Below are 22,737 nucleotides of genomic sequence, written 5' to 3'. Positions count from 1 at the left end.
TGGTCACTATGCTAGAGAGCTTAAGGAAGATGTCATCTGCTTCCCTAGTCCTCCCTCACACCCCCGTGAAGTGCATAACTGTCCAGAAAATGATCTATATCATCTCCCAAATAAGGGTAGGAGCTGCAGCGCCATTTGTGACTCTCTGGATACCAACATTTCAGGCAAGATGGTGGCTACATCTGGCCCTTTCTGATTTCAGACTCCAACAAAAATACCGTGTCAAAGCTCATTTCTAAAATACAATCTTGCCAGTTCTCTAGTGCTCAAAGCATATGTCAGAGAAAGGAATAGAACCTGTTTATGTTGTAGGTATTTTAAATATATCAAGAGATGTAGAAGCCTTGGCATGCTTCCAAAAGGAAGAAGACATGACCATGCAAAGCCGAGGTTACCCCAGTGATTGCTTTGAGCTCCTATGGGGATAAAGGACAGGGCCTCCCCATCAGGAAGCCACTTGGACCAAAGGGCTTAAGTTCTCCTCATTTCACAAGATGCCAACCACAAACTCAATATTAGGAAGAGTCAAGTCATTATTTCTCACCTGGGCAAAGAACTAAAATACCCTGTAATTCACTACTTGTGTCATCACTCCCTGCCTTATAGAAAAGTAAATCATTACTGCCTAAACGTCCATGAGTTCACAGCTGGCATACTGTTCTTTTGTTTTGTTTTTTGTTTTTTATTTTTGTTTTTTTTTGAGACAGGGTTTCTCTGTATAGCCCTGGCTGTCCTGGAACTCACTTTGTAGACCAGGCTGGCCTCGAACTCAGAAATCTACCTGCCTCTGCCTCCCGAGTGCTGGGATTAAAGGCGTGCGCCACCACTGCCCGGCTTGGCATACTGTTCTTAACTTCTGGTAAGACACATACTCTGATTTCCAGAACATCTCCTAAGACAAGAAAATTGACAACTTCCATGGAACAATAAAGAACTCATTTCAGGCCAGGAAGAAACTGAATGACAGGGAGCAGACTGGTCAGAGGGTGAGGGAACACTACCGAAATTGGCTTGGTGTCATAAATGGAAATGACATTGGAAGTAATTGAATAGCCACTGAAAAATACCCATGATTCCAGTGATGTGCAGCCTCCTAGAGATATAACTTAGCTCATCAGTGCTGGGAAGTACTTCAAAGATAAGAATACCTCTGAGTAGCCAACGCCAGAGGAAAAGTGGTGGGAAATGGGTGGAGATGTTACCCTTTGTTCTGCCTAGCTCAAGACCATTCATGACCTTCCTCTATCAGCTCCTTCCACAATGTAAAAGCTGTAAATGTGCATCAACTTATAATGTTAAATCATAACAGTCTTACTGCAAATTGAAACTATTACCAGTCAACAATATAGTTACCTTAACTACCAGGCATCCTCACTTAGCAACAATGGCATAGAGGATTGGTGCTTTCTGCTGATGCTTTGCAGCTGTCTAGGAGGGTGGCTCTCTTCTGCTTCTCATTATTATCAGAAAATAGGACCACATAGGCACTTTCTCAAAAAAAAAAAAAAAAGACTAAAAATCTGAAGGATTAAATTCTGCTGATGGCATGTTGCTTTTGAACCATGGTAAAGGTCAAACATCATAGTTGAACCACAGTAAATTAAGGATAACCTATAGATATAGCAAACCGAATTCAAGTTATTTGTTAAATTATTTCATACCAGGGTTGAGGGAGCTCTGTAAAAAGTTCTCCTCAGTGTGTGCCTTATCTGTTTTTGTGGGTTTTTTTCTTTATATAAGGAAAACCTTTTCCTTTCTTTGTTTAAAACTTTTACAATAGTATTTTATACTTAATATTTGGGCTCTAGTACTTTGGGCCCTATCACTGTTGATGACTTCTTAAATAATATACAGTTGGATTGCTTTGGAGAGTTTTGTGTAAATGGCTATCTTCATTGTATGACAGGGTGGCAGTGGCAGGTAACAATCCCCACTAGACAGACAGACTCAGACAGAGAGTGGTGGGAGTTTCATCTCAAAGCAGTTCCGCCATACCAAGCATTCTGCTCTGTGGTGTGGCCTCAGGGCTGGGACATCTGGACAAGGCCTGGCTCTGCTCATCACGAAGCTTGGACCTCCAGCCTTTCACTGCTGCTAGGATCTCCTATGCAGCTTTGGCTATGGGACATGAACCTTTTGTCTGCCCTAACCAAAGTCAGTGCCACAACTTGGCTGGTGAAGGTATTTATACACCATCTCCATCCTCGGCACAAGGAAGGGTGTAAGGTGGAGACCCTTGGGTAGAGTTTCAGATGCTTTTAGGGCCTGAGGAAACAATATTCTCTCCCTTGCAGCCATCAAAACTTGTAGAAGTCTAGATGAGCCAGTTGCCTGCACTACAGCCTATGGTTTCCATAGGAAGAAAGCTACTGAGTGATGTTTCTGAGCTCCCTTCAAAGAACTGCTTAGTTCGATAAGCAATTTTTCTTCCTTTCTGTTTTCTCTTCAGTACTATAAGATACCCATTTGGAATGGAAGAAAATTAAGTTGTACCATGGACTCATTTGCAATAGGCAAGTAAGCAAGTTGTTTTGGTTCCAGATCTATTAACTCTGGATTCTGAGCAGCTATAGGGAAAGCCTGGACATTTGACTAACATCATCTAAATCCTGGCCCAGGCAGGTGCTCTGGAGGCATGTGTTGTCTTTCAGGCATTGGAGAGAAAGGATAACTTCCTGTATATGAATGCCCTAGGGATACAGGAATTTGAGAATCTCTTATAAAGAGACAACACTTTCTACCTAGTGCCAGAGAAAAAGATATAGCTTGGTGGGGTATTCCAATCAAAGTCCTATGGAGAAAAATGTGAGCAGGGGAGGCCTTTTAGTTCAATGCCTACAGTACTGACATTCAAAGCATAAAATGCCTTGCTATTCCTGTATATGTGGGGTGGAGGTAGGGCACAGCTAATAACTTAGCCTTTAATGCAGCTGGGGGGGGGGGTCATGCACCATCCAAGTATTTAGGATAAAGACTAACCCAAGGAATGGATATTTCTTTTTATTTTTATTTATATGCTGAGAATTTCATGTAATACATTTTGATCATAACCTTTCCCCTTCTTCAACACCTCTGAGATCTTCCTTCACCTCAGGACCCACCCACCTTCAAGTTTTGTCTAAAAATAAATAAATAAGTAAACAAACAAACAAACAAACAAACAAACAGAAAAGAAAAAATCAAAAACAAAACACATGAGAATACGTAGGAACACATGTTTTTATTTTTCTGACAGAACCCCAATAGCATAAAAAAATAGGCCCAAGATATGACAAACAGGGTTACATAAAATTAAAAGGTCCTGCATGTGCAACACACGCACATGTGCCACTGCTGCCACCACCAAAACCATGACCACCACCGCCACCAACAACTAAAACGTCGAATCTGATTTGTGTTGGCTTGCTACTCCTGTATATCTGAGAGTAAGATCTTGAATAGTTTCTTAACCTAGTGTATTTTTCCCTGCCTCAAATTAAGGATGGATGAATCAGTTGCAAGGAGTGTGAAGCCGTGCAGTGCAAATCAACTCCCAATTGTGGTTATCTATTAGCCTCTAACCTTTCCATGTCAGGATACACAGAACATGTTCACACCAATTGAACAAATTTTCCAGAGAGAGCTTCCCATGCCAAACGGCTGTCAAGAATCCAACTTTCTCCTATCAGTAGGACCTCTTTCTATTCAAATTCTATTACCCCAGGAGCACCAAGATTAAGCTAAGCCCTGGGAGAAGAGGGCCCCATCAGGAGTCCTCTGTACTGGTTGGTTAACTCTATGAAAAAAATGAGCAGAGCTACTCTAAATGCATCCTGACCTCCCTGGAAAATGAATGCAGCCTGCCTCAGAATCTCCACACCTTAAGCTGCCTATGCCTGCTCCTTAGTCTATAAGCTAGAACTGAGGGGCAAGAGGCACAAAAGCACCGTGGTCGGGGCCTTGGAAGATGTGTTCTCTGGTATCACCTGGGGCTACAGATTTAGCATGTGCAAGGTCATGTCCATTCGGAGCTTGTACGTCTCTGGCCAAGGAAAAAGGAGGCGGAAGTAATCAGCTTAAGCAGGGACAGTGGCAAGAGCGATTTGAATAACAATCCTTCCAGACAAAATGATTTATTCTACAATGTTATGCAAATCAAATAATGGACTGTTTTATGTGAACTACATCAGTTTACATCCTCATTACCCCAAGGCTTCTGTGTTCAAACAGGTAATGACAGTTGGGGAAAGAGACCTGGAACTTATGGCTCCTTTCATTAATATACCATAGAGAACTGACCTAGTCAAACATCCCTGAATATGACGTAAGCTTCACTGACTGCATTTACCCACAAATTGCCTGGAATCCAGCCCTGTATTCCTCATCCCATGTTAAGCATGATGGCAGATGCAGAAACAGAGGTTACCAGAGAACCTCTCTCAGGCAGAGATAAAATTCTGTTATTAAGTCGCTGTTCACCAACGTGGAAATAATTTCATGTATTGAAAAACTGTAATTTACTAAACTATCATCTATGTAACAGCTTGTTACATGTGGGACTCATTAGTGCTGACTTTGTTTGGAATCCAACAGTTCCTTCTTTAAAGTAGTCAGGAACAAAACTAGGGTTCAGGGATTCCCTGTCTGACCTGGATGGTTGCTGGAAGCATCCTCTTGCTACCATTGAGACCCACCAGGGAGTCACTGACTCCCAATGGATGGGAACAACACCAGCCTCTTCGAGAGTGCTAGAACCTGAGTTTGGATCTGGGTGTTGTGATTAGGTGAAAACAAAGAGGTTGAATTTCAAGACAAGGCAATGAGCCCAGGGGATGATTGGTCACCCATTAAAGCATTGTGGGAGAGTGTCCAGTCACCTCCCTCACAAGTATTCCTTGGCAGGGAAATGAGAGGGAACAATCACTTCACACACCAGATGGGAAGAGCAGGACCCACAGGAATGAGCTGAGACTCTTGCACTGGAGAGATCTGTTCAAGGTGACCCATGGAGAGTGGAGCACTGAGAACAGTACCCACGCCCACCTAGATCCAGCACTCATATTCTTTCCTACCACACCAGGCTCACCTTCCTCACCTTGATAGAAAGAGGATCGACAGTTTTAATCCTTGGTAGGATATCAGAAACAAATGCGGAGACTTTGTAAATTATAGTTTTCCAGATCTTCTTAATCTAACTCTATGGAAACTGAGCCCAAGTTCCAGAATTAATCATCTCTGATATGCAGCCAGAATTGAAAGCCATTGATCCAGCTGCAATGATTATACAACAATTTAACATTTAATAACATTTTCTTTATAGGAGCCCAGACTGGTTCATTCATTCAATAAATACATTTGAGCTTCTACGACCAGATGAGCTAATGTTCTTGGTAAAACATTCATCCTTGGTTCCTGGCATATAGGAAATGTTCGATACCTCAATTATATTCATCACCCCCTAACAAGAGCTCCTGTCTTCCAGAGAGTGGGCACGGCAATTCAGATGCAGAGGTAAGAAGGTACTGGAGGCCTGAAAGGAGATGGGTGGTGGTCACAGGCAAAGATGGCTCCATCAGGGACCTGGTTCTAAGATACTCAGCAGTATATAGGTGCTCTTTGCCTTCTTACTGGGAGGCTCTGGACTAATTGCTGTAATGTACTAAACTGCCTGACAGCTAGTCTCAGTTTTCAACAGAAGACAAAAAAAAAAAAAAAAAAAAAAAAAAAACCAGGGTTAAGGGATGCTTTGCTAGAATCTAATGCAAGGAAGAATCGAGTCTCATCTCATATTTTTAAAAATCTTCCAGAAAACATTAGGTAGAAATTAATGGCCCTGTACACCTGGAGAAAGCCCAGTGTTCTTGCCCTGTGACAAGCCCACCTAAGGAGGTGGTGGGTGCTAGGAAGCAGATGTATCATCCATGTGTCAGCCTTGTTTTCTGTCATTGCTGAGTAATAATAAGGACGCCTTCCTTAAATGTTGTTGATAAGGGTTAAGAAGACAGTGTTCTATTTGTAAAGCAAAGGAGTGGAGGTAAGGCAGGGTCTGAAATTAAAGAGAGGTCTCCTAGTCTCTAATCACCCATAAGGAAGCAGCCTTGAGGGGCATCCACACAGATGCTGGTCCCTAGGTCAGAAGGAAGGGGTTGCTGCTAAACTGTCTCCCCCTGCCCAGCTATCCTGGCCTCCATCAGTTCCCCTCTGCCTTGGAGACATGGGGCAGGGCAAGCAAGACAGGAAGAAACCAGAATTCCAACTTGCAGCCCAGTGATGGATGATTCATCCCTCACTCTTCATGTCAGCTCCCATTTGTGCAGTTCTCATCTGTATTTCATGAATATTTCATCCTCAGAGCAACGATTCCACATCCCCCATAAATCTAGCGGGTGGCTCTTAACTGCATCCCCGAGAGCTTGGTGCACTAACCTGCATTGGGTAACTACATAATTGTCTGATTCCCCCGAAAAAATATGAGCTCAAATGCACATGAATATTAAGAGGTTGATTGCACATTACTACTCCTTCCCAAAAAGGTGTCTAAACTCTGAAGACATCGCAGCACAACCCATTAAACACAGCTTGGGCTCCACCCAAAGACAGGTTTTCAGCTCTTAAGAAATATAGCCGGCATCCCAAAACGAAACATTCCAAGAGTTTCCAGATAGCCTCATCTAATTGCAATGCTGCTCTATAAAACATGGGCCAGCAGCAATGTGAGAGGGATGTAAATTAAACACCTTCATTATTTTATCACAGTTTTAAAGATATAATTCTAAAATATTGCCATTTCGGGTCTATTCTCTGCTCCTAGATGACAGGTTCAAACCCCTCACCCTGGAATTGATACATTGGAAGGAGACCCCATCCTCCTTCCTCAGATTCTTCTACTGGCTTCTCCTTCATGCCCTTACTTCCTGATAACCCTTTGTTTACCTTGTCCAAAATACAACTCTTCCATCTCACGTCCAGCTCAATGATTTCTACCAATTTCTCATCTCTCCACACTAACATCCTCAAGCCACAATAATCTTAACTAACCATGACTCACCCCAACACCGTAGCCCTACTATGTGCGGGCTAGGATGGGGCCCCTCTGTACTCTAGTGGTTCTCATTGCTAATGTCAGGACAGCTCAATCTAGAGGATGGAGGCTGGTGAGCTATGTTGTAGCCACCCAAGAGGTGAAGAAATATTCTGGGAGGGAAAAGAAGGGTTCATGCAGACAAGATTGTTAAAGGAAGCAAGGAGAAGCATGGGATAAACTTCATCTGGATGGTGGATACTTATAAAAACAGGGGAAAGCTCTCATATAGCTCATATGAATAGGAGAGGAAGGTGGAGAGCACCTACTGGGCTGCCCCCATGTCTTCTGTCATTCTTCTATCTTCCTGGACTGAGAGCCAGGCAAGGAAGCCCACATTGTGGAAGAACAAGCTGAAAGTGTATTCCTCTATATCAGAGGACGCGGATTTATGCAGAAGTGAGAAAGTAGGGAAAGGTGATGGCAAGAAAGAAGCAAGCAATGTGTGCTTCGCAAGCTGGCCATCTTGTGGTCTTCTGTGGTCTGTCTTCCTTTGCTTATACCTTCCTATTTATGACTCTATCTGTCTTTCTGACTCCCTCTATCTTCCTGTCTCTCTCCATCTCTCTGTCTCTGTCTCTGTCTCCCTCCCTGGTCTCTCTTTCTCTAATTCTGGGTGACCACAATTGGAATGATCACTGTACTAGGGGCTCTAAAGGGATGAAACTGAAAGTAGACAAGGCCTCCCAGTTTAAAAAACACAATGAACTGGAGCCCACATCCCTGCTCACACCAGACAAGAGAGACAGTTCCATATCTCTGCAATGTACACAGACAGCAAACAACCAACCCTCCTTTGTGAACCTGACCTATGGGACATTTGTACAGGGTGAAATAAAGAGGCTGACTGAGGAGAAAGCCATGACCTCAAACAAAACGACACAGGCAGGAACATAATGGGTGAATCAATGACTCCTTTGCCTGTCCTGTCTCCCCTGTTCCTTCCCAGAGGAGCTCTGGGATCACCCACCCTCCCTGCCTGAAGATGTTCTTGTGTGCAAAGACCTGCGGTAGTGACAGTAGGCAAGGTGTCTTGGTTTTGATGTTCAGGGAACTGATAAGATTCCACAGTTTCAGAGAACACTGAGGGCTTCGCGTTATCTGCTCAATAGGAAGTCATGGTCCCTTCAGGAACTTTTTGAAAAAGTGTAATCATTTCCAAACTTAACAAAATACAACTTTGAGTAGAGCCATTCACTGCTCTTTTCAGTGAGTTTTCCTTAAACTTCCCCCTTCCCTCCAGTGGTTTAGGATTGGCAGGAAAGGCCATTGGGGTAGTAAAGCCAGATTTCCTTCCTTCCTTCCTCCCCCCTTCCCCTGCCCCCACCCCAACCCTCCCTCCTGCACTGTCCCTCCCTCCTTTCTTTCCATGGAGATTTAGAAAGGCCTGAGGGGAAGACAGATGTCATGAGGACACTTTGGTACTGGCTCAGCAGTGCCAGCCATCCCCAGGAAAAGCATCACGCTTGCTGCCTGAAATGTGAGTGGTGAGTCTGAGGGGCAGGGGACAGCCATTGTCTTCCTCATCATGAACGAACTCCCTTGCAGATGGATGGCTGAGGGAGCCATCAGCCAATCATGGCGGATCTCAGAAACAGATGCCAGGATGAGCAGCTCGTGTTGCTGTTCAATGGTAGCAGTTCCCAGCCCAACCAGACTAAGTGAGATCACCCAGCTCTGCCTTCTCCCGCCTGCTTGGATTTCCTGTCCCCGTTTATTTTGCTTTTCTCCTTGACCTCTGAAGCCAGCTGATGAACGTGTGTGTCCCCTTGGCCTCCAGTAAAAAACAAAACTAGGACTACCAGGCACAATCCTTCAGGACTGCCTTTAAACAGAATGCCAGCTGCTTTACAGCTTCCTACTTAAGATTTATCTCCAGAAGCCTCTGCAGGATCTATAGCTAAAGTCTGATTCTTAATGAAGCCAGGGTGTATAGCAGGCAGTGACCACAAATGTATGAAGTGCCGAGGCTTGTCCCATAGATGCCTATGTGTATGTCTCTATTGGCAGAGGATCATCACAACGTGATACTTTTTGACACCTCTTTTAGGGGAACTACCTCACAGGATTTCCTTTCAAAAACCAAATCAGAAATTGGCCTTAAAGAACAAATACCCAATACGATGCACATGTCAAGGGACAGAATCAGCATTGGTTGGTGTACAAAGTGAGAGAAGTAGCCAGAGCTTAGTCAGGACAGAGCTCCAGTGTCTCCCAGGGTGGCAAGGCTATGCCTTGTAAAAATGAGAGAGAGAGAAAAGGCAGGGCGACAAGGGGATCAGGGAAGCCTCGCTTACTGGGGGTCACTGGGTCTGTGGCTCTGTGTGAGACACCAAAGAGAACCAAGAAGGAATGGGGGGCTCCTCTCTTACCCTACAGGTGGTCTCTCCAGGTCAGGGTGGAAGCACATGAGCGGGGCAGGGTGGGGAAGGGCTCTCTGGCGCTGCCCACGCCGTACCTGCTCTATAGATAAATACAGGACTTTAGTGGCCTTGGCCGGTCCTTTGGCACTTTGTTCAAACATGAAAACACCCACTACATTTTCTCTGTTTATTTAAAAACAAAATGAAATATGACATATATCCCCAATATACAATGCTGCTGTGTCCAGACAAGGTGACTCAGATAAATACTATCTGAAAGGAAGCCACCCACCAAATAAATGGCCCAGGGAGACACCCTACCACTAGACTATGGCAAGACTATGAAGACACCAACCTCTTTGGGGGTCTCCTGGTGGCACCGGTTGCTGTTCCACCATAACTCTAGAGCAGCCACGAGGCAGGCAAGAAGGAGGCCAATGGCCAAAATGCAGAAGACCCCAGCGAAGCTGTGCAGCTTAAGGGATTTGCCTTCAGTCTGGGTACTGGAATGGCTGGTGAGGTCACATCGACCTGTGTGTGGCCACCACTTCTGCTTGAGCACATCCAGGTCCCCTGTGTCTTGCAGCTCCAGGATCCTGCAAGATACAACACAGGTGAGCCATAGCCATTGACATCATCAGCTTAGCCATCTGGTCTTATTATTGGCCTGCCATGCTTACTCTTGAGCCATCATAGAATTCCCAGAGTCAGGCTATTCCACAGTGTTTTCTGCACCCTGCCTGCACACAGAGTGCTTTTCTCAGAACACATGATGATATGCTATGCCTCTCCCTCCTGAGCCAGTGGTTCAGGGACAATGCATATCAGGCTCCTCACCCGGATTACAGAGAACATTCTCAGGATAAACTTGGGACACACAGAAACGAATGAGGCAAACTCCAAAATGCACACTTAGTAGGAACACAGTCATAAAACTGCTGTCATTCAAAGTTTAACATCTGAAAGCCACTCATCCTTAATTCCAGGGTCTGGAATCCAAAATACTTCAAAATCTGAAACTTTTTGAGTATCTACATGACACCACAAATGGAATATTCTACATTTGTTCTCTTACATGTCAATAAAACAAACTTTGTTCATGTACAAACTTATCTAAAACATTATGTAAGATTATGTAAGTCTACATGTATATGATACATATGAAACATAAATGAATTTCATACTTAAGCCCCATCTCCCAAGATACCCCAGTACATATATGAAAATATTTCAAATTGGAAGAAAAAAATAAATCCAAAATCTAGAAAACACTTTTGTCCAGTCCAATTTGGAAAAAATAGAAACTCCACATTTCTATCTTGTCTGTCGTAGTAGGACTCATATTATTCTTCATTATTCCATTTAACTTAAGAAGATTCTGCACTGTTCCAAGAACGATGCTCAATGCTGCTAAGCTTATCATCTAATGATTCAAACACCATCCCTAAAACCATGAGGTCTACAGTGTAAGGACAGAGTTGTGGTGAACATGAGGAAATGAAGCAAAAGTACCAGGAAGACACACAAGTCAGGGGTTTAAGCTGGAGGCTTAAAGAGTTTGAGGAGACAAAGGGAAAGTGAAACTAAAGGATGATGAACCATGAAGCAGTGCATGGTGGTCTAGTTGTTTCTGTGTGCAGTGTGTATCTACACTCTTACAAGATCTTTCTGAATCTTTGATGCCAACCTTCTGGAATTGATTTCTATTGTCTTATTTTTACATAGAAGGAAATCAAGGCATGGAGAGGTGAAATACCTTCCCATAATCACTTTGAGGCTCTCATCAACTGATACTGGAATATGTGTGAACATTCTGTCTGGTGCAAAGGGAACATTGTAATTAAGCAGCTACAGCACAGAAGTGGAGCTGTAGAAAGGAAAGTGAGGGAGAGTGAGGCATGGGATGAAGACAGTGAAATAGGCAGTCTGAGGTGTGAGCTCTAACAGGGTGAGTGAGGGAGTCTGGGTGCATAATGGTGGGACAATTCCTAATGATGGCGACTAATACCATTGTGGTGTTTTGTGGATTCCTAGGGCTTTACACAATGAACCAGCCAGGTATAACTGGTAGTTTCCAGATTCAAAACATGGAAGCCTTTCTATTTGAAAAGTAGTCTTTGAGTCTGGTCCATGGTGATATATTTAGCTTATAATGCCTGCAACGACCCCCTTGGGCTCTGGGTATGTGCAGTTAACGAACTGCAGAAGCTTAAATGGATAGTTGTGTAGTCTCTTCCCAGGACCTACAGCTACAGGTCTGAGTCTGAACCAGTGTACTATACATGGGTCTGCATCTAAAGAATGAAAGGGCAACAGTCTGAGAGTATCCCTGGATGTGTCTATATCATGGATCTACCCTGGAGTAACCTCTTACTATCTGGGAAGGACCCAGCTCAGTACAGAGTAGGGTTTGATCTCATCTGTGTGCTACTGGATGAGGGCCAAGTCCCACTAAGCCTAACAGATTCATGGTTACCATTCTAATGAATAGGGTGAGCAACTTTCCATGTTTTTCATGTGCAAGTTTAGTAGATATCAAAACAAAAGCTACTTGCTAGCAGATATTTGTTCTGTCAACCAAGGTGTGAATGTATTGTTGAATAATGAAAACAAACAGAAGATGAAAGGGCCATGGTAAGATTATAAAAATATCTAGCAAGTGATTTAGAGCAATGATAATCCCAAAAGGCTTGGACTGTGGCCATGCCAGGAACACTACAGTACCTCAGGTCATTGATTTACATGTACATTTGTGTGTTTTGTGGCTGTTCTCAGAATGTCCCTGAAAACCACAGCTAAGTGTGTGTTACACGATGAACTGAGCAGCTAGAGTCCTTCTAACTACCATGTGTGGCTTTGCTCTGGCCAGGAAAGCTGCATGTGTAGCTGTTCACTGGCCTTTGTTAAGTCTCTGGTGACTAAGATGAGTAGGGTGGGATTACTGTAAGTTATAGAAGCTGATATGCAGATATACAGGCTGCCAGGGACCAGGAGGAGGCTAGTGATTGAACTACTTGCTCAGCATGAAGAAATCAGAGATTTGTGTCTAGAAATATGATTCTTCGCTGATGGAGATTAGTTCTAATCCAGATTCTGAATTTTTTAACCTTAACCCCCTCATCATCAATATCTGAGAGTAAATAGGGTACCGATCTCAGTGGCCATTAGGTTATAATCCAGTGAATACTAACAGCTTCCATAAGAACTAGTTGCTAGCTGTACAGTCAGATGGCCATATTGGCCAACTTCTCACGTCACTCTTTGCAGGAGCTCCCTCTTACTGAGTGAACACTGTAGGGGCAAACCATTTATAGTGCTTCAATCTGCCTAACTGCGTGCAGAGGAACGCTTAATATATCTGTTTTATTTCCTGAAGGCCTCAGCAAAGAATCTTCCTGACTTGCCCAAAGTTGTAATTAGAAAGGTTAATGTTCTTCAGCTCTGGGCCATTAGTGATCTGGGAGGCCATGTTCTTCCTGTGACAACAGACTATTCTCCAGGTGTCAAGTTCTGACCTGGGAGATGGTAAGACCCTGGATGTACTGTAGGGTCTGATCTTCTCACAGTTTCTGTACAGGGGTTGATTCTGATGCCTTGATCTGTGTGTGAACACTGAAGGCGCTATTCCCCAATTGGTTCTTGATCAATCAATAAAGATGCTAGTAGCCAATGAGCTGTGTGGAATAGGCAGGACTTCCAGTTTTCCTGCAGGCAAGCTAGCAGATGCAGGAGAGGAGAAAAGAATTTGCCATGCTTCAGAGGGAGAAAAGATACCAGTCATGTGAGACCTAGAGTGGAGTGGCCATTCCCCAGTTCCCTGATTGTGCCTGGGTTAGCAGGCAGGACGTTAGAAATGTAACTAAGCTGAGGGCAGATTTGGGGTGCTGAGTTTGGAGTGAAAAGAAGGGTGTGATTGCCAAAGAAGGCTTAGAAGAGCCCAACCATTGAACTAGAGCTTATAAAAATAAGCTAATGTGTGTGTATGTCTTTCATCTGAGGATACAATAGAACCTGAGTGGGGTTGGTAGATTAGTCTGCCTGGAGCTTAAAGCAGGATAGCAAAAACTACATGCAACATTTCTGGGCAGTATCGGGTGGGCTGCTTAAATTTTCTGACCTTTTCTCCACATAGTTGTATGTGTATTTTATGGCACATCTTATTTCAGGAAGTATATATGGCAATTTACAGGAAAACAGAATAAAAAATAAAAAAACAACAAAACAAGAAAGTGTAAATATAGAAGCAACAAGACAAATAAGTCATAGGCACAAAATGTCTTCAAGAATGAGGCTAACCTAACGTGCACTCTAACAATTTATATTCCTATTTATGAGGAACTAGAGCGATAAGAGCCATTTCCTGAAGCCAGTTCTTCTATTTTCCAGACAGATATAATTGCAGGTGTTTTCCTTTATTCAATAGTTGTGGAGCCTGCTACACAGTAGGTGCTCAATAAGTGGCTATTAAGTTGCTAAATGTTTATTGAATGCCCACTCTGCATGCTGTGGCCTGCAAAACTGTTATAGCACATAACATAAACCCACACCATATACACTTACATCTATATCCTAGCCTCTGTCAAAGCAAACAAATAGCTTGACTCCTAAGCTGAAGGGATAGGCAACCACAGAAATTCTGGATAAGCCTGGAATCTACTACTTATACAGTGCAGGCCCTTATTCAAATGACAAACTGTGTTCCCCTTGAAGCAGCTCTGTTCATTTTTCTAAGGCACATTCGAGCTTAAGGCAGCTCACAATGAGCTTGCAGTATGCAACAGAACCCCTTCTAGAACTAATAGTAACAGAAAGTTAGAAATAAAGACTGGAGCATTCCCCTAAAAGGCAGATGCCTGTCATTTGGAAGGAGGGATGCTACCAGCTCATGGGGTGGTTATAGCATGGAGACACATGACAATATTGCAGACAGCACAGTCTTCTGAACACATAGTCTTCTGATAAAAATAAGAAGGGGAATTATTTCTTGCAAGAAAGACATGGAATCTGGGAAGTACACCACTTTTTTATGGAGATGACTGGCATGGGAGGGAGACCACATACTGGCTGTGGTCTACTAACCAATGCAGCCATATAAAGAACATCTAACTCCTTAAGCATACAACACAACTCTTTAAGCATACAACACAACTATTGGTAATAGAGGAGAGCAACACCACTTCTCCTGACTCTTCTCTGTCTTCTTCATCTTCAGAATTTTCACTTTTCCTTTGATCCAATCTGGGTATTCCTAACTTCATTGCTGCCTCGAGTCTCTCTGAATACCCTGTAGAGATCCAAGCTTTCTAGCCAACATCTGCTTTCTTCTTTCCTAGGATATTGATACTTTTTTCCTTCAGACTTAAAGAAACTTAACAGTGCTAGCTCAGGGGCCTCTATCTTCCCACTAATGGGTCCCATACATCCATGAGCACCATCTTGAGACTCATTGGCTGTTTGGGTGTTGCTGTTACACTTGCCTTATGGACTCCCTTACCATCTGCTCTACAAAGATCTTTGCAGGTTGATGGTCTGTGCAATCACCCTGAAACTCCTATCTGGGAAAAAACACCATGCATAAACTTCAGAAATGCCACTGTATTCTGAATCCCAAAGAGAAACCATAATTTTTCACACTTTTAATTTGAAGAACTGAAAGATACCTCTTTCTCTCTTATCACTGTTCTCTATCTACTCCAGAAGGCAAAGCAGGGGATGAAACATGTTCTTGACGTTCTGGAGAAAACTTAAAGCCACACTTAACTGCTCCTACATCTTCACCAAGTTTTGAAAGCACAATACTTACTACATTGGTTGCAAACCCTACTTCTCAGCCTTCTCTGGTGCATTTGAGGCTTAGCTGATCCTGAGCAAGAGGATCCAGTCTAGAAATCCAGGAAAGGGCAGGTAGTAGGGTTTGCAGATACAATGGTAACATGGTCCAGTGCTGGACTGGAACTCAGGAGAGCTGGATGCTGGAAGAGCATAAAGCACAGAACACACTCCTTTTCTCCCTGAATTACAGGGTAGAAAGTAGGATGTCTTCAATAATTTCCCTGTATCAACCTGGATATTCTCCAGATGGATATTCTTCAAGTGGATAACACATGAAGGCTGCAATTCATGTGTTAATCAGGCAACTGGTGGTTATCCCTAAGCTTGGCACTGAACGGATTTGTTCATGACAATGTTCCTGCCACCTCTTGTCGGGTTTCGATGAGCCAAGGCAGAGCCTTCCTTTAGAACTTCCTCAATCACCTCAATTCTAATTCCTTCCCTCAGCAGGATGCCACGTCAGATATGTCCAATCTGAGGGTCCAAGGCTAGACTTCTTGTGAGACAAGAGCCTTGGCTGGTAAACTGGCTACAAGAAAACAAGCATTGAGTTTACCAATATCATTCAGTTCTACCCTCCCTGCTTCAATCCAGATCATTCAGACCATATAAACTGCTATAACAGAGAACCACTATGGGATAAGGAGAGATTGGTATTCTGAGGGAGAACAGCAGTTTGGAACTTGATCATGCCCAATAGTCTAAACCTAAGCAGGCTCAAGGGACAAACTCATACCAACAATCACATGGGAAATGAAACCCAAGAACAAAGTAGACATGCTGCATTGGTTTCTGAAGGAGATATCCATTCAGTTTAACATAGTTGAAAACTTCCTCTCTACTTAGCCATCCCTCCTCTTTCTCCACAATGCTCCTGAGTTTCCCTATATTAATGAGAAGAGATCAGAATTAATTAACTCTCAGAGGATGGCACAGAAACCCAGAAGCCTACTTTTGACATGAGGAGAATGGAGAAGAAACGAAATGAGAGGTTGGCCTCTCATAACAAAAAAAGGCGAGGTCCATCTCTTGCCCCAGTGGACAGCAGCATCTATTTCATCCAGCCAGGAAATTTGATCCAAAGTCCACAGGACTCATCAGGTCACCTTGCTACAGATGGAGACAGTGCTTCTCGACTCTATTACTTTGCATCTCCACATGGACAACTCACACTTTGAAGATATACTTTTAAAAAGAGACTGTTCGGCCTCCCCAGATCCTACTTAGTCATTTATCTGACTGACTCCTATGTGCATTGGATATTACTACCCATGAGAAGTCCTGGGCCATATCAGATGCCCTCTTCTGCCCAACCCCATTCCTGGGACACTGCTTGACTCTGCACTGATATTATCTACATATATCATAGTTCTACCCACACTGCTGTCTTCCTACAAAGAGGCCATGAACTTCTTCTTTTCACCCTAGTACTTATGCAGGGCCCAAGAAGAGGTATAGAGAAAGGCACATTGGTCCCTAGCTAGTAATTAGGAAGATGGGAAGAATCAATGCATTGATAATGGCTCTTATGTCATAGCAGGAGGTTTTCCTTCTATTCCAGCTGCCAAGGCTGCTAGAAATGATTTGTTATTGTGCCTACCTCTGGGAGAAAAGGTCCCTGTAGGGGCTGCCATGTTGCAGGGCAATCCCGTAGCCCTTGCTGCTGATGCTGTTGCCGATGACAGTCACTGAGCAGTCGTCATCTGTCAGGGCTGCATACTCCACCACGGCCACATCCCATAGAAAGGCGTAGTTCCCCTTCTTTGCCTGAAAGACCCAAATCACCATGAAGCCCAGCATCCTATCTAGCTATATAGTTTCAAGCAGTGTGACATCTCAATAATTAGGTTCCGGGGACTCCTCTATGTGGTCCTACTCACACTGTACAATTAATTCTCTTAGCATTTGTGACTTGTAAATATACCACCAATTGAAACCATTCATCTTAGTAGATCCATCTACAGTTCATAGAGCAGGTGGAGAGCATGAGCTAGACGTAGGTCACAGTGACATTGACTCACTTCTCAATTTAGTACACTCACCCCTGGGGAGTATAGAGAGTAACATTTGGGGTGTAAGACTGCAGAGCAGAGTTTTAGGGGCCACATAATACCATATAATAAATACCATATAAATGTTGAAGGGATTGTGATAATTTTTATTAATAATCTCCCGACTGCCACGTCTTGCTTACCATGAACATGTACATGGGTTTCGTGTCTCTGGATGGCCAAGATGAAATACCAAGCAAAAGCACATCTAGAGTTTGCTATGCATGGGAAGACCTCATTACGGAATGGGATGTGATGGGTACAATGAGGATAAGTATATACACTCATACACAATGTAAACATACATGCATCTTTTAATTTCTTTGTTGTGGGCAGACAGGATTGAAACAGAACCTTGCTGTGCTGCCTAGGCTGCCTTTAAATTAGATTATCGTGCTCTAGCAAGAGCAGGTTTCTGGCCCCAGTACTTCCATACAATGGGATGGTTGCAAATTCTTCAACTGTGAATCTAGCTGCATCCCTAGCTGATACCTCTCAAACTCTTCCACAGCAGACACTCAGTTCTATTTTGATCAGTGATTCTAAATTGGACTAAAATTTGGGCACTCGGAAGGAATGTGAACGGCTTTTCTTCTTCCAAAGAGGCATTGTCACTTGGTTTTCTTAAAATACTGCATAACATTCTTAATGTATCAAAGTGCCTAGTTTCCTTTCTCTGTTTAACACACAGATGCCTCTTGCCTTGTTGTCCTTACCACTATGGCTCACATTGGATGCTGTAAAGCATAGCTGTAGACTTGGTAATAGGGCTGAAGCATCATAGACAAAATTAAACCAAGTTGGCAAGCTGTAGGCTCCTTGGTACTGTCCAGGGCATTGTTCCAGTTCCTGCCTTTGTTGGCTTTTCATTTCCCCTAAGATTCTCCAAGAAGTAAATGGATGCTAAAAATCAGGCTTTTATTTCTTTGCATTTTTCTTTTTTCCCTTGGGTTGGGAAGATTAGGTTTTGAGAAAGGATCTTATGATATAGCCCAGGCTGATTTTAAGGCATGATGACCCAACTAAACCTCCCAAGTAGTAGGATTATAAGCAAACAACACCACGCCTAGCAGGAGGTTTCTTTTCGCAATACCCTAAGTGTCCACAACCCAAGATGTCTTATTTCCTTGGCAGATTCTTTCCATTAGAAATAGTTGTGGGCAGAATATGACCTCCTGCACTGGGAATTGGCTTCTTGCAGCCTTTCACATAACCTTGTAAGAAATGATACACATCTGTGCCACCTACAGCCTGTCACCTGCAGCACCATTCAAATATTATGTCAAGGCCTCATTCCTTGGCCAATCCAATCTCAGAAGTCTTAAAGGACTTTGACCCAGGTTGCAAAATGACATACATCTCTCTCCATCCACATAGGAAGATAACAGTCTTTGTAATCCCCCTCCCACACGCACACACACACACACACACACACACACACACACACACTGGCAAACAAGTTTTCCCATGAAAAGATATAAATTTTCAACCTCTATTTCCAAGTTTCTCTGCAAAATGTTGACTTATGACCTAATATTTGGCTTCAGTCGGACAAAGGAGCATTTCACATCCACGCTTGCAATTCAACATGACAATCAGACACGGTTATTTGTACGATTTCAAAAGGGCATGTCATGTTGAAGGAAGAATTAAGATCAGCTTCCTTTCTACTTCTCAAGTGATGTTTCACAAAGAAAAAAAAAGGAGAAACTGGCTCAGGCCAACTGAAAACTGACTTTAGAACAGCCCCTGTGACCACAGGTGGGATTCTCAGAGGGGGTGGCTGGAGTCCTTCAAGTCACAAGTCCATGCGTATGCAATGTGTAGACTCATAGATAGGCACACACAGCCACTGGGTAGAAAGCCTGCATCTACAGCATTATTGGACAAAGCTGTGCAAAACGCAACATCTGAAAACCATGCAGGCAATTCCCCTGCCTCTATTCCAAGCTACACACGAAGGATTTTCTCTAGAAGTAAGAACTTGCCTTCTTGATCCTAAATACCCACCATCTCCATTTGTAAACAATAACCACTGTCTTTCTTGTTTGTTTGAGGAAGCTTGGCTAGACCTCTAGTCTACATGCTCAAACCATAACATGAGGACTAGTAAATGGTAATGGGACACTTGCTGTGACAGGACCTAACTGCAAATGGGCAAGCCAGCATCTGTATCAATTTGTACAACATATTCTTAGTGAAAAACAAACAAAACAAAAAAATCTTTTTACCATCATAAGTACCCCAGAACTCTCTGGCCCATGTCTCTTAGCCCCACACTGAGTAAAATGCAGTACCAAAATTTCCCTTTAAGGAGGATATTTTGGACCTTGAAGGTATCTCCACACTCTTTCTGGTGTATCACCAAGGCTGTAGGAGACACAGCTATCTTTAATGTGACTGTGCAACATGAATGTTTCAGAAGTAACTAAATAGAAGTCCAAATGTTTAGAGAGATGGATCAGTCAATAAAATGTTCGCTGTGCAAGCATGAGGACCTGAGCTCAGATCCCAAGCTCTTGTGTAAAGAATCACAATACAACTGCAAGCACCTATAATCCCAGTGTTGGGGAAATAAAGACAGGAGGTCCCTAGTGCTTCATTGGCCAGCCCTTTTGGCTAAAGAGGTGTGTTCCAGGTCTCAGTGAAAAGACTTTCTCTTAAAATATAAGGTTGAGAGCAATTGAGAATGAGACCTACCAGTGAGTTCTAGCTGCCACACACACACACACATGTAGATACATGTATCTATGCCAAGAAAAATAAAAATTAAAACAAAGCTGAGATTCCACCTCACACCAATCAGAATGGCTAAGAACGAAAACTCTGGTGACAGCAGATGCTGGCAAGGATGTGGAGACAGAGGAACACTCCTCCATTGCTGGTGGGATTCCAAGCTGGTTCAATGACTCTGGAAATTAGTTTGGTAGTTCCTGAGAAAATTGAACATAGTAGTACCTGAGAAGCCAGCTATACCACGCCTGGGCACATACCCAGAAGATGCTCCAACATGTAATAAGGACACATGTTCTACTATGTTTATAGCAGCCTTATTTATAATAGCCAGAAGCTGGAAAGAACTCAACAGAGGAATGGATACAGAAACTGTGGTACATTTACACAATGGAGTACTACTCAGCTATTAAAAATGATGAATTCATGAAGTTCTTAAGCAAATGGATAGAACTAGAAAATATCCTGAGTGAGGTAACCCAGTCACAAAAGAACACACATAGCATGCATATAATATTCATATAATATTCACTGATAAGTGAATATTAACCCATAAGTTCAGAATACACAAGATACAATTCACAGACCACTTGAAGCTCAAGAAGAAGGAAGACCACAGTGTAGATATTTTGGTCTTTCTTAGAAGGGGGATCAAAATACCTATGGGAGGATATACAGAGACAGTGTTTGGAGCAGAAACTGAAGGAAAGGCCATCCAGTGACTGCCCCACCTGGAGATTCATCCCATATACAGTTACCAAACCCAGACACTATAGCAGATACCAACAAGTTCTTGCTGAGAGGAGTCTGATATAGCTGTGTCCTGAGAGGCTCTGCTAGTGCCTGACAAATACAGAAGTGTATGCACACAGCCATCCATTGGACTGAGCACAGGGTCTCCAATGGAGGAGCTAGAGAAAGGACCCAAGGAGCTGAAGGGGTTTGCAGCTCCATAGGAGGAACAACAATATGAACCAACCAGTACCCCCAGAGCTCCCAGGGACTAAACCACCAATCAAAGAGAACACATGGAAGGACCCATGGCTCCAGCCACATATGTAGCAGAGGATGGCCTTGTGGGACATCAATGAGAGGAGAGGCCCTTGATTTTGTGAAGGGCCCCAGTGTAGGGAAATGGTGGGACAGGGAAGCAGGAGTGGGTGGGTTAGTAAGCAGGAGGAGAGGGATGGGGGAGGGGAGTTTTCAGAGGAGAAATGAGGAAAAGGGATAAAATTTGAAATGTAAATAAAGAAAATATCTAATAAAAAATAAAATTCTGGGAAACACATTTTTGTAATGTCAGAACTATTTTTGTTTGTTTGAGAGGTTTTCTCTGTGCAGTCCTGGCTGTCTTGGAACTCACTTTGTAGACCAGGCTGGCCTCAGAGATCTACCTGCCTCTGCCTCTCTTGGCCTCTCTGTCTCTCTCTGCCCCTCTCTGCCTCTCTCTGCCCCTCTCTGCCTCTCTGCCTCTCTGCCTCTCTGCCTCTCTGCCTCTCTGCCTCTCTGCCTGGCCTCTCTGCCTGGCCCCTCTGCCTGGCCCCTCTGCCCCTCTGCCCCTCTGCCCCTCTACCTCTGCCCCTCTGCCCCTCTACCTCTGCCCCTCTGCCCCTCTGCCCCTCTGCCCCTCTGCCCCTCTGCCCCTCTACCTCTGCCCCTTTGCCCCTCTGCCCCCCTGCCCCTCTGCCCCTCTGCCCCTCTGCCCCTCTGCCCCTCTGCCCCTCTGCCCCTCTGCCCCTCTGCCCCTCTGCCTCTGCCAAGTGCTGGAATTAAAGATATGTGCCACCACTGCCTGTGAGAACCAATTTTCTACATGCATTCTAACAATTATAAATCTACCTTCTTACTTGATGCTATTTGTAGACAAGCTAGGTTTAATCATATTGGTAACGTTAAGTATTTCAAGTTCCTGAACCCCAAAGGAACCAAGACTCTTCTCTAGTTCCTTTTATAACCACTTTTCCTTTAAGTGTTTTGTTTGAATGTAAAATGTCCCCACTAGACACGTGCTTTGAATATCTATTTCCTAGCCAGTGGTACCATTTTGGGAAACTTTGAAACCTTTGCAAGACAGGACCCTTTACAGAGCCATAGGTTACTACAGAAAGCCTTTGAAGGTTATATGCAGGCCCTGGCTCTTGGCTTGCTTTTCACTTTCTGGCCCACTGTGATGTGAATGGCAACCAGAACATGACTCCATCAATGAGTTTAAACACTGTCATTCCACCTCTGCTATAGAATGGAACCCCCTGAAACTGAGGGCTAGAATAATGTCCCTTCCTCAAGCTGCTTATGTCAGATGCTATGATTGCAGCAGTGCAAAAAGTGATGTACACACCAAGCCAGGGTTTCTTCCCACTTTGCTCTTGGATCCAGCTTTTCAGTCCAGCCTCAGGGTCCTGTCATGTCTCTGGTTTCTTTGAGACAGTGTGTCGATCATGCTTCCTCCATCTTCCACTCCTGAAATTCCACTTCAGAAATCTGTCACACTAGGATACAACACCAATTTCTTATCGGCAGTAATTTCTTTCAATAAGGAATGTTTTTAAGACTCCAAGAAGAATGCATAGATGTAGGGATTTAGCCTGTTCTCAACTGTGCAACATTCACATAGAAGATGAACACAGTCACCTCCCTGCCGTGTCCCAGGGCTCCTAAATGTCCCTACAGATCTTTGAATTCTCTATTTTTCCCACTT

General features: G+C 43.6%; 1 protein-coding gene across 5 annotated transcripts in view; it reads right to left on the bottom strand.

Moving 5' to 3' along the window:
- Grid1 (glutamate receptor, ionotropic, delta 1) overlaps positions 1–22,737 on the bottom strand; it is a 763,385-nt gene that overhangs the window by 3,871 nt on the left and 736,777 nt on the right. For 4 of the 5 annotated variants that reach the window (XM_006518565.3, NM_008166.2, XM_006518566.4 and 1 more), the window contains 2 exons: positions 16,856–17,022; positions 9,779–10,019 (listed from right to left, as the gene is read on the bottom strand). In XM_006518565.3, coding sequence (XP_006518628.1) covers positions 9,779–10,019; positions 16,856–17,022 — 408 coding nt within the window. Of the gene's footprint in view, positions 1–9,432; positions 9,524–9,778; positions 10,020–16,855; positions 17,023–22,737 lie in introns of all 5 variants that reach the window. The other variant, XM_011244962.3, reaches the window with a different exon arrangement.

Source organism: Mus musculus, chromosome 14, assembly GCF_000001635.26.
Source record: "Mus musculus strain C57BL/6J chromosome 14, GRCm38.p6 C57BL/6J".
NCBI classification, from domain to species: domain Eukaryota; kingdom Metazoa; phylum Chordata; class Mammalia; order Rodentia; family Muridae; genus Mus; species Mus musculus.
The sequence above is the reverse complement of the archived record's forward strand: the minus strand, read 5'-3'. Positions and strand labels throughout refer to the sequence as shown.